A 13111-nucleotide genomic window follows, 5' to 3' on the forward strand; every position below is an offset into this window, starting at 1 on the left:
AAGATGTAGTGGATGGTCTTAGCAGCTGTAAGATAATGTCTGTATTCGTAATTGTGTTTAACATTAAGCAATGCTAATATTTTTCTCGTGATGGGTCAAGTCAAGGAGATTTATTTTCACTGAAGTGGGTGTAACATACTCCATGATTTGCTCTGGTGAATACTCAGAGTCCTCTCATAAGCCTGGGAAGATTTTTAATGCCAGAACTGAGGAGTAAGAAGGAATTTTTTACAATTTTCCCTCCTAGCCAAAAGGTTTAATTGTGCATATCTGAGGCACTTGCTATTCTGGATCTTCCCATTCCTGTAATGCATTGGAGTTAGTAGTGAACTGTCCTCCAGAGGCCTCTTGTGCCTGTGTGCTTCCTTAAAGCATTTCAGAACTGTCTGTTGAAGTGTCTGGGAACATCTGTTTCGAGATGGTCTGTTTGGAAAAGCTGTCACTAGACTTTGGGTCCTGGAAGCCACACGTTCTCCCGGTCCAAGCCAGACTGCCTATTGATTTTCCCCAGCAATGATTTTCCCCTTTTCCTCATTCAGCCACTCTTCTGAGTGATTATCCCAAATGTAATCTCCTCATCTGCCCAGGTCATCTTAATAAAACTATTCATCATTAACTGGCTATCAAAGCCAAGAGAGAAGTAATAAAAGATAAGTGGCAATAAATGCTGCTAGCCCATTTCCATGGAAGGAGTTACGATGTGGGCACGCAGCTTGTGTCAGCATCTCTGAACGAGGAGGTCCATTCCGCAGCTGAACAACCATCTTTGTCCGCCAGCGCAGTCTCAAGATTGTGTGGAGCCCATCGTCCCTGATAAGTGCCATTGCTCAGGTGGGTGTCTTTATTTTAGAGATGTTTTTCTGCCTTCCCTACAAGCGGTCATAATCAAAGGTAAAAAGTAGTGATGCCCAAACGCAGGAGACAGTAGGTACATCTGCCCCAGCAGCTGGAGGGCACCGAATTATAAACCCCATCCCTCTGGGCTGCCTGCGTGAGGCCAGCGTTTCTGCGGAAAGCTGCCGTTTCCTCCAAAGACCCAGTCCTTGCTTGTTTGACTTTACAAAGCTTCACGCATTTCCAGCTTTGCTGGCAATAAACTAAAACCAGTATAATGCATCCCCTTAGTGCTAGAGTATGAGGAGATATCTATCCCCCCAAACTGTACTGATTATAAAATCAATTCTTATAATGATGTGGCTTCTGCTGTTGGATCCGGTCGTTATCAGTTCCAATTCTGCAGACTAATCGCACGCTTTTTCAGATTAGAGAGACCAATTTAAAACTCTTACATGGACAATTAATTTGATGCAACCAAACTCTCAACAGACTTTCATCTGGATTGCTGGCATGGTGCTAAAGCACCAATAGAAATAAAATCCCCTTTGCCTCCGTCTGCTGTGTGGAAATTTGCATTTTATTTTTCCCATGCCTGCATTGATTTATTTGAGAATATGGTGTCATGCCCTTTGGAGAAGGCAGGAAGACACAGTGTTGGTGCCTCCTGATAGTCTCCTTCAAAGATTTACGTATACACTATTTTGCTCTAAGTGTGAAATCACTATTAATACTCAGTTCGTTAAATGGGTATCCCACTTACTTAGGTCAGTACAGCGTGTATGTATATCTTCAGCAAAGTAAAGAGATTATGAGAAGAGTCAGTGCTTGAATTTATTTTTGAAATGTCAATAACTGCTAAGATATATTAGCCTGTAACTCCCTGGTGTTCAATATATCATGGTAGGGAGACAAGTTTTTCATGTTCACAAGGAAAGTGGCAGGAGCAAGTGTCAACTATTTTTAAAAGGTCAAAAGTCTCTAATACTTTTAAGAAAAATATCTTTTCTTCTGTAACCTGTTTAAATCAACGTAGTAGCATTTTGCTGTCACTTTAGAGGGAAGTTTTCAAAAGGAGATTTCAGACTGGCTCGTTTTTGATCAGACTGAAAGAAATAAGAGCTCCTCCATCTACAACATAGAGACAGAGGTACCTAAGTGTTTAATTTTTCAGTTCAAACACATTGCAGGCTGTTCCCGGAGGTGCTTACCCAGTGAATGCTGGGCAGGATTGCCTGTGTGACACCACACTACTGCTAATTCCTTCTTAAGCTTGACATAAATTGTGGCATCAGTCAAACTACCGAGTAAAAATGACCTGGCAAATTGCTCTAAAGAGTATTTATATTTAAAGAAAGGGATGGAAAGATAAAAAATTTTGGCCTTTTTTTTTCTTCCCTTTTCCCTTAATTCAATGAGAAGCTATTGATTTGTTGCAGTGCAGAGAGACCAGTGAGGCCACCTGCTCTGGGAATCAGTACCTGATACCTCCAGTGTCACTGCTAATTGCAGGTACCTATAGAGCGAAAAATATTGTTCATAGGAATCCACAAGATATTTATGCCACAAAAAGCTGCCACAAAGGCTGAGGATAAAAGGCCAAAAGGCCCAATTATGATGTATCACAGGAAATATAAGCTGAACAGATCAAGTGTATAGCCCGCATGCGTACCTGCTCTGGAAGGGAATTTAAGGAAAGCTGCAGGAGTTTGCAGGGAGTGGGTCGCACCCAGCGCTACAGAGGAGGGCAGTAGGGAAATCCCCCCTTCACACCATGTGCCATGTCTGTGGGCACGCTGCACGCACCAAACAAGTGCCCGAGAAACCTCGACACACAGGGCAGCCCCCTCTGCTAGTCCGCCACAGGGAGATGAAACGCAGAAATCCGTAAATCCCACATTTACTGTGGTCGTCGTACAGCCAAGCTCACCAGCTGGGCACCAGTTACCCTACGTCATTCCTGCTGCTGGTATTGCAAGGTCTTTGTGCTCGAGAGCGTACGTCCCTGGGCACCGTGTAAGGGACTGATGCTATGATCCGCCTTTAAGCGGGTCTTCTGCCATGCATATGCTTTGCTCTTCTTTTGACGCAAGTTTCCACTTACTCATCTCTGCTAAACTTCTATATCTGTATACATACACACATACATACACACTCATTTGTTTTAAATAGGCACATTTCCTAGCAGGGCAAAAATGACCCTATCCCTGGCTGTGTGCTCCGCTCTCATCCTGAAAGGAATTCTTATCATAAAAGACATATAAATGTCCAGTCTTTTATTCTTTCATTATTTTGAAATACGAGACCACTTGGCTGCAAGACCGTTAGTTTGCAAGTTTAATACAGTCTTGCTTTTGCTGTAAGACTCTGATTAGTCTAAGAGACTTTTTCTTCAGAGGACTACAAAGAAACTGCCACGAACTATAAATTCCTTGCTAATAGAATTGTTTAAAAGGCCGTTTCAATGTATCTTGATTTTTATGGGTCGCACTTTGAGTGCAGCTGGTTTGAAGAGGAATCCTTCCTATGCTTCACGCTGGGCTCTGTCACAGATGTCATGAGGATGGACCCCCAGCCCTGCCTAAGGGCAGCTTTGCAGGCAGGTTAAACTCAGCTAAGACTGTACTGCCAGGAGGCAGCACCTTCCTCCTCCTCCTCTTCGTTTTCCGCCTCTCTCCCTACTGTCACTGGCTCTGGCTATCGCACGTGGAAAAGCTACACTGCAGTCAGTTGCTTGTGAATCGGTAATAACGATTGCAGTTTGCTGCGTTAGTGGCAAATTAGAGCAAATTCCTTAGTCGTGTGATGTTGCCACACCTTAAAATCTTACATTCTCTTTGGAGAAAAATTTAAAAAATTATCCTTTGTGCCTTTGTAAAACATTTTTACTGAATAGTTTTTCCTCTTTTAGGCTGTGCTTGAGTAAAAAAATCATGCTTTTGAGGACCACTGTTGATTTCAATAGAGCTGTGCATGCAGTGGAAATTAAGCTTAGGCAGATGCCTAAGCACTTTGCAGCCACTGGGTGGTTTGGGGTTTCGGAGGTTTGGGGTTTTTTAAGAAATTGCCCCTGATTGTTTCGCATACTGTCTATTCAAAGGCTTGCATGCATTAGAAATGATGCTCAAATTGCCGTCTGGATTTCCTGCAATAGCTAGCCGTAGAGCTAATAGTATCATTCATTACAAACAAACAATGTAATAACAGTCCCATCTTCTCTCGTGATGACATATAATAAGATATGCATTATGAGCAATCATCTGTTTGTGTGTATTTATATTGTAAGACAAATCCCTTGCACAAATACTAGCCAGCAATCCCCTTTTTCTGTTTGTAGCTGCTGCTGCAGGTATTATTTGCTCTCCTCCTCAGAGGATCTGAGTCTGCTGAGTTGGCTGTTTGATGTGAGCAGCAGTGGTTTGTACTTTTAATGCCAGGGATACCTGTTTTCAAGATAGCGTTCTTTGGGTTTTCCATGAGCAGGGTGTGCATTTTTTTTGCCAGGTACGAATAAATTGTTCAAGCAAATCATGCGCTCAAAACCCAGACTAGTGTTGCCTGTTGTTCACAGCGTGTGACTGATCTCCTAAACGGAATGGGGTTTTTTCATTTATCCTTCTTACCTGAATGACAGCCTTAACAGGTATATGGGCACCCCGAAGGACAAGAATAGCAACGGCCTTCTGTCAGAAAACAGCCCTTTAGTGCTGTAAACTGGGATTCATCTCTGAAGAACGAGGATGACTAAGGTCATCACCAACAGGGTTTCCTGGAGAGAGCGTAGCAGAGGATGCACGATTCGTTGCAAAGGACAGAGGGTCTTGTCCTTTTCCCTCACCCCCCGCAATCCCCTGAACACAAAGGACGAAGCCCAACACCAGAAGGGTTACTGCCTTCTGCCACTGACGAGTTTCCCTTTTGTTCCCTCTACTTGAGAGGCTCATAACCACAACGGCTGCAGCAGTTGTTTGCTTGAGCTGGAAGACAGCAAAAATAATTTTAAATGGACATATTTTCTTCACCTGTTAAAATAAAGTTACTGTCACCTTTGTACATGTGAATGGGAATATTAGAATGAAAGCCAAGTCATTCCCCAAATCTCTGAAACACCCCCCTCATATGAGTGTTATTTAATTCTTTTTAAAACTAAATCTTTAAAAAACTTAATCTTTTAAAAACAGTTTAGAGATTCCTATCTTCCTACTTCTCTTTCATTCCTTCCTTAACCATGCATTCTCCAAGCCTTCCAAAGTGTCGTGGCCTGCTCGTGCCCTGCTTTAATCAGATCTGTATCTTCCATTTCTTGAAATGAAACAAAGCCCGTAACCCATCCCACTCTTAGGAAGCCAAAACGCTCTCCTGATGCAGAAACATTCAATTTTAAGCATTCCATTAAAAGAGGTATATCGTCCAAGTTGTTCATAAGTTAGATAGCAGATTGGATCATAAAAAATTATTACCCTCCACAGCCCTATCTGTCGGGTGAGGTCACTACTGTATTGTGGTTTCTTAATAAACTTTTTTTTGCCTGTAGAAGGTCAACAAATCTGCAACATTTTTCCCTGAGCTGTTTAGTGGCATGAAATCTCTTCTGGCTAAATGGATTTGTTGGTATTAAATGTTCTGCTTTTTCTGTGAATTTTTTTTTTTCTAGACAACTCATTTTTAGATTGTGGGGAGTGGCAAATATACTGCTGACCGCCCAAAAAGAGCCCGAGCAAAACCAAACTGAATTTTAGAAGTGTGAGATGTCTCCCATGTTGTTAAATCTTTTAGACTGCAGTTAAGCAAGTGAAATGTACTGTCATATAAATACAGCATAGTAGGTGATTTCTTCTACCATATATCTTACAATGCATTATTTTTACAGAAAACAGGAAGATAATAAAAAGTCTTTGAAACGTCCCTTGCAATGGCTGTGTACCTTGCACGGTGTGAAGGAATCCCAGTCTCAGTCGAAGCATTTTGTTGCTGCTGAAACCTAAATAATGAAGAGGAACATGTTCACATGTGAGCTGGTGATTCAGCCCTGCTAAACAAACTGAGTTCTTATCGCATCCTACCAAGCACCTATTGTCAGTCCTCATGTACTTTTATTTTCTTGTTCTCCAGTCAGTATAGAGCTCCCAGAGAAGAGGAGAACTGGGTTTCTTCTGTAAAAGCCTTGAGGAAACAGGAGGGAGAGCTTCTTATTAAAATAAAAAATACCAAAGCACTGAGGCATTTTTTAAAGCAGAAAAGGTCAGATGAGCAACTTATCTTCTTTCGCAAGGCTTCTGTTTGTCTTAAATGGGCCGGTAATTTGTCAGGTATGGTTCAGTTGTTAGCCACAAGGAAGTGGAATACTTTTTATATTACTTGTAATAATTTTTATGATTATTTTTGTGACTCTGCACCTATCATTATAATCTATCGTTTTACCTCAGGCCTGTTTGAGTCTATTTGCAACCGAAAATTTTCAAAAGAATAAGATATCCAGGAACAAGTGCCATCCAGTTTGCAATCTGACCACTTATCCAAGGTTTCATTCCAAAGATGTGCACAATTACCTTGCCATTAAAATCCAATAAGCCATCACACTATCACTGAATTAAACTTGTATTACAAATTTTACTTCCTACAGCTGACCTCAGCCTGGGAAACAGCATTTTTGCACCATTTCCAAAAATGGCAGTGGGGAGTCTTTTGGCATAGCTCAACTTTCCTGGTCACTGCCAGCATAAGGGATGTAATCAGGACAGGTTGCACTGCAGTAATTACCCCTTGATTCACCAGGAGAACTCCTGAGCTCTAAGTTACACCAGAGCCTGAGCCATCTCTTTGCCATCCTGCAGATTAAGGGAGAAAAAAAAACAATATTCTGGACCAGCAGGAGATGCAGTCTGGTGTGTTGATAACAGAAAACTGGCCATTTTTATTCTGCAGTTCTGTGGCTGGAAGTAGACGTTAATTGTATACAGAAAAGATCAAATAGGGTTTTCTCCAAGATATGGAAGATTTCTTCATGTCTGTGGTCTCCAGCTCCTGCTAATAAGTATGTGTCTGCTGGTGGCTTAATTTTAATCTCTGTAATTTACGTCAGGTCAAGACAGCATCATGTTCTGCTGCTGAAGTCGTGTCATATTTCTTAGGAACTTTTTAGCTGTCTTCTCTATATCAGTCGCTTTTCACCCCCTCTTTTCTTCACTGAGTTAAAAGCTTTCATTAAATCTCTATCAGTAATTAGTGATGTCAGAGATCCAATAGCCAATGGTGGATGGGCCCTGCCTTCTAATATCCAGGGAATGGTGACAGCAGGAGGCACAAGACTGCCGTTACAGATACAAACGTCAGCCTCAGAAGATGTCTGTTCCTTCCTGATGTTGTTTGGCTTGGCGGCAGCTCATTGGTGGGGTCTGTTTTCTTATCTGATATCCACCTTATTTTTAAAACTTATCAGTAGTCTAGGAAGAAGTTTGTTGTGAATTTTTCACTTGTCCATTCTTTGCTTCACCGTGGCTTGAAATATCTTGACTTTCAAATTATTTTTCAGAGAGATCTCACAGAATGATGCCTTGGAGGTCATAGAAGCAAATGTGTTTTCCAGCCTTCCCAAACTACATGAAATGTAAGTAATGAGCAATCTAAATTCAAAGGAGACAATTATAGAGATTCATTATAGGCAAGTATCAAAGGTGTTGCAGTTTGGTTCAGGTAAGCTCTGAAGAATTCATAGCGATAAAGGAATATTTGAAATCTCCCTTTGTCTTTTCAATTTTCTTATCTAACTGTCCCTTTCTTTCCCTGGTCAGCCTGAAACTTATCCTCAAACCATTGCTGATATCAAAAGGTAGCGGGGTCTGCCAGTCTGTGGTAGGCTGCTCTTTGAAATTGTGCAGATCTTCTGCTGTCAAAAAGAAAATCTCAGCGTATAGTACCACTACATCACGAGGCAACCACAGATATTTTAAGATCAATACATTGATATATTTCCTCTGATGTTTCATTTTCTCTTTGCAGAAGAATTGAGAAGGCCAACAACCTTGTGTACATTGATCAAGATGCCTTCCAACACCTTCCGAGCCTCAGATATTTGTAAGATCTTTTGCTCTTTGCAAGTACTATAGTCATTTTGAATGATACGGATGTGTTTCTGTCCAACCTGTGCTGAGCACTTTGGTAATAAGCCTGTATAATGCCCTCTCTCCCCCTGCTTGTTGCACATTGTCAATCCACGTTTTCATCCCCAGGCCTGCACACAGTTCTCAGAAAAGCTGAAGATAATATCCTCCATGGAGTATTCACACACATAAGATCCTTGAGCCTTTCTAAGCAACAGGTTGAAACTGAGTGATGAGAAAAGGAGCTGGGCCTTTTTTCTGTCTATAAAAACAACTTCAGTTGAAATTCTTCCCGAGAGCTTTGGGACAAAATCTCTCTCATCTGTCTTTGCTATGGCTCTGCCTTCTGTTATACTTCATACACATGGTATTAAGCATTCAAATTCTCTTGTCTTTAGCAATGGCAGTGCTATAGCAATGGTTTTCAGTAATGCTTGATGTGAGATGATTAAAACCTTAGAATACAAACATATTGGTGTATGCTATAACTTTATTTCATTAGCCAGCCTCATCAAGAATGCTGCTTGCACAACTGTGGTTGCCGCATCTGGTCCCATGGGATTGCCATCAAAATTCAGTGATAATTCAATCCATCCTTAAAATAAACTGTTACCCAAAAATATTTTCACAGCTTTTAGTGTGTGATCTTACCATGACTAATAATCTCTCCTCTGCATAAAACCCCAATGAAGTCCAATGAACTCTGTTTAACAGTAACTGTTTTTAATGGCCATAGCTTAATAAGCTCCCATGGTGTTCTTCGCTGAACAATAGCATATAGACCCAGCAGCATATTAGCTTAACTTTTGTATGTCCATCCACCTGAGCACCTATACCTAGCCTTGTTTTCCTTACTTACACAAGAAGCCTGATCATGATTTCTACATTTGAGTACACAAGAGTAAGTGCTTAATTGTCTGGTTAGATATTTCTTCAAGATGGGATGAAATCAGGTAAGTGGTCTAATAAGCATAGCTCCCAGGAAGCTAATGAATGTTTAAGGTCTCTGAAAATCACTAGCATCTGACAGGTTCTGAGCTCAAAAATGCCAAGAGGCATTGGTTTGAATTTGAACTTTAAGATTCGAGGTTTAAGGTTTGGACTTTAAGAGATAAGGTGTATTTAGCTCTACACAAACCATTACAGTTTAAACACTCTTTGAACTGGAATATGTGGTTAGAGTTGAGATAGGATTGTCATTCTCCCCAGTATTTTTACCAATACCTGCTTTATAAAATTCACCAGGCAACTTGATAAACTTTAACTTCTTTATGTCCATAACTGAAACACAGATTTTTCTCTTGGCAGTACGGAAACTAAGCTTTAAATTTGCATGGTCACGAGAAGAAATCATATGCCTTTTCCCTTTGTTTTCAAGCCTGGGTGCTTCGGTGGTGACTGCTGTCTTCGAGTAATTCTGGCTACCTATGAATGAAAACACAGTATTTGTATATCCCACGTAAAATCCCCAGAACAAGGTGCTATGGGTAGTACAGTTGTCAGGCGTACAGATGGTTAGAAAGAATGGGAGCACATTTCTCTCATACAAAATTGACGAACAACAAGAAGAAATGTGAACACAGTAATGAGCACACTAATTTCAGTGATTTTTTAAATGAGGGACACACAAACTATGGGTCATGAGGAAAAGGTAAATCCCCACTCTAAATATCTGAAGTAGTGGAAGTTTTTCTCTTGACTTTAGTGGGTGCTCCCTCTTCTGAACATTTGTCATTCCATGCTCCCATACACATTGGCTCAAACATTCAGACACGCTACCTGTATAAAAATTCAGCTGTAGCAGCTCTACTATGACCTATAGAAGGAACAGGTTAAAAATACAGAGGATTGCTTGTCTAACTGACCATTCCCCACTCCTCCTTAGCTACTTCTACTCACTGGCTGAAATCAGAGGAAAATATATTTTGTGTACTTTTTAAGGTATTGTCTCTTGTGGGCACACAGGACTGGAAGAGATTCCCCAGACTACTGTATCCCATTTCTTACTGACTCCACATCATGTACCCCATTAATTAAGGGCTTTATTGAAATTTTTGATGCTCTCCACTGTTCCCTGCTGTCTCTCTTTTTTCCAGGGGAGGCCTTTCCAGAAACTCAATGATTTTCACTAGCTGTGGAACATTCATATGCTTTTATGTCTGTCAGCTTGGGTACAAATACATTTCCCACTCACCCCTCTGCCTTTGTCTCCTGCATCATCATTATTAGTATGGCGAAAACAATAAGGAGAGAAAAATGCTAAAAAAAATGCAGTGCTAAAAAAATGCAATGCTGAAATACTCTAAACCTTCTGGAAAAATGCAACCTTAACATTCTCACCAGTCTTTTAGAAGCAGTGAAGAGAATTGTTAATTGGTCTTCTTGGATATATGCCAAAGAGACAGACTGCTTCAAAATGGTAACTTATTGACCTTTTCATGGGTACAAGAGTATTTATCTGTCTCTCATTAGGGAAAGCTGTGGCATTGTCTGTTTAATAATGTAGTGATGGCTTTTCAAACCTATTTTCTTTCCAAAATTAGTTCTCGTGTGTAATCTGTGTCCTTTGCTTCTTTTTTACAGTGGATGTGTCAACGTCCTGTATTAAGCAATCTCAGCTTAAAATAGAAAGATTTAAATGTAACACTCCTTTCAGATCAATTTTGAGGGCATACAGCTGGATCGTTGGAGAGGAGGGGAAATCTAGGTCGCAAAAGCATGCATTTTATCTGCAAAATAGTTTGCATTGTGGAGAGCAGAGCCCAACTCCAAAGTCTTGTATCTGCTTGTACCTGCCTGGTTTTATTCCGTGGAGGACCTGACACGCACGTACCTGGCATGCTTCCTAAACCCAAACCTCTATTTGCCGCAGATGCAGCAAAGTCCACAGGATCACTGACCCTTTGCATGGAGTTGGCTCTTCAATAAAAAGAAGCGATGCTCCATTCCTTCCTTTTGCATGGCAGTCTCATGGTTAAAGACCCTGCCCCAGAAGTGGGTGTTGTGGATTATAGGCTCGGCTTAGCCTGCAAGGCTGGGACACATGAGTCAGAGGAGTCTCTTGCTGGAGTCAGGCTTACATGCAGTATAAAGTAATCGGCATGATTAAGGGACACAAAAATAACGCTTTCTGAGTGATGTTGTATTTATCTCTGCCTACCTTGGGTTTGCAATTTAGTAAATACCCACAATAAGTTGATGAGGTAAACTGTGTTCCCAGTTTTGTCAGAGTAGCTCCTACCAATCTGGTGTAAAGAAGGGCAGGCGTGTTGCTATATCTAGATATAAGCAGCCAGAATCTTCCAGGAATTAGTTTCTGAAAGACTTTTTTTTTTTTTTGCTCTACTGATCATGGTGCTACGTTTTCTTAAGTGCTGACTCCAGTAAGCTTTTTCAGAAAGACAATTAATGCTTTGGAAAGCAGCCATCAGCCGTCTGAAAAACAGGTTCTTACTGAGCTGTTTATGTATGGTAAGGGGGGACTCAGTTGTAACACAGATTAAAGAGGACACTTGTTTAAAGTGAGGCTACTTAGGATGTATACGTTATATGGTAAATATATTGACAAAACTGTCCTGCAGGAAAGATATTCAGTAAATTGGATTATCTACATCCTAACAAGATTATCCACTTAAAGGCCTCTGGAGATTTGCTGGTTGAATAAAAAGAGAGGGAAGATCTAGGCTGCAGTCTAGCTAAACATTTTTTTAGTTCTTTTTCTGCAATTAATTAAAAGAACATCCTCTCCTACTCCCAATCACCGTTCTGTGCCTCTGTGCAATCAGTGCTTTGTGCCACCTGTAGATTTACTTCAATATATAATGATTTGTCAAAGATGCTTTCTTCTTGATCTCATGCTGTTCAGTTGACACCAGTACAAATTGAGCCCTGAACACTTTGGGATTACTGGAAAGATCAGGGCTGTGGCATCACCAAAGGCTTTGAACACGTTTTTTCTCACATGTATGGTGAAAGACCTACTAAGCGGTGTGGCATTTTGGTATGTTGGGAGTAAGTTGCCATTGGGAGCAGTGTTTGAATATGGCATTTTGGTATGTTGGGAGTAAGTTGCCATTGGGAGCAGTGTTTGAATAGCATATGTTAGAGTACCATCATCTTTCATTACTGCAACATGAGGATTGAGATTTTCTTGGGAAAGAAAGTACTGTAGAAAAGAAAGCTTCTCATGTCTTCTCCTCTGTCCTGCAATAACCACACACTAATTGGGAGCAGTTTGCTTCTTCATTTACCTACTAAAGGAAATGCATGCCATAATTCGTATATAGCAAGTGGCTTTTAAAAAGAATTGCATGAATTTTTAGCATATGACTCAGTTAAAATTAAAGGCAGCTTTCAACTAAAACCCTGTGCATCTCTCGTAATTTAGAGTGTTCTTTAAAATACTGTAAGGGGGGAGTTACACGTTCTTCTTCTATTGCTTCTAATTTTTTCAGCTAACTCCTTTTACAAAGTGGAAGTGGAGAAGTACTTTAAATAACAAGGGCCTTGTGAAATCCGCCTGCTTCATTAATCATGCTTCCTATTTAACTATATGTAATGCTTTTTCAAAGGTATTTTTGTAGAGCTTTCTTGGTCACATGTGACAGCTGTTATTTTTAAGCTATTGCAATGTCAGACCACTCTGACACCTGAGATGGAACAGTCATGACATTTCAGCAACTTTCCTAAATTGGCTTCTTGAATATTCACTATACTTCTTTAATTTTTTCCTGCATATAATGCATTGCTTTTTGTTATGAGACAGATAACAAGTTGGCTTTTCAACATCTGAGGATATCCAGATACCACCTCAGGGAGCTCAGAGCAGTACTTATGCAAGTGAATGACTATTTTATGGACTTATGTGTCACCCTGAGTGCCCAAATGTAGGATTTGGTTGTCACATGGAGGTGTTCAGTTTCAGTTCACACTATGAAACCTGAAAGGTTGCAACTCTCCTGAAATAATCTGGGTTCATAATAAACATCAAATGAATGCTGTTACTTTTTTGCAGTCTCAACCAGTGCTTTTCATCACCACTCAACTATTCAGGAATGAATCTGCAAAAAAAAAATATTACATTCAGTAATGAAAGAATATTGTTCTGTTTAAGTGCCAGGATAAAAAATACCTTCTATATACTACTAATACACTCCCTGAGGAGCCAATATTCTCAG

General features: G+C 40.5%; 1 protein-coding gene across 1 annotated transcript in view; it reads left to right on the top strand.

The window, feature by feature from the left end:
* FSHR (follicle stimulating hormone receptor) overlaps positions 1-13111 on the top strand; it is an 83435-nt gene that overhangs the window by 48935 nt on the left and 21389 nt on the right. The window contains exons 3-4 of the mRNA XM_052806724.1: positions 7367-7441; positions 7834-7908. Coding sequence (XP_052662684.1) covers positions 7367-7441; positions 7834-7908 — 150 coding nt within the window. The remainder of the gene's footprint in view (positions 1-7366; positions 7442-7833; positions 7909-13111) is intronic.

This window comes from Harpia harpyja, chromosome 13 (assembly GCF_026419915.1).
Source record: "Harpia harpyja isolate bHarHar1 chromosome 13, bHarHar1 primary haplotype, whole genome shotgun sequence".
Lineage (NCBI taxonomy): Eukaryota > Metazoa > Chordata > Aves > Accipitriformes > Accipitridae > Harpia > Harpia harpyja.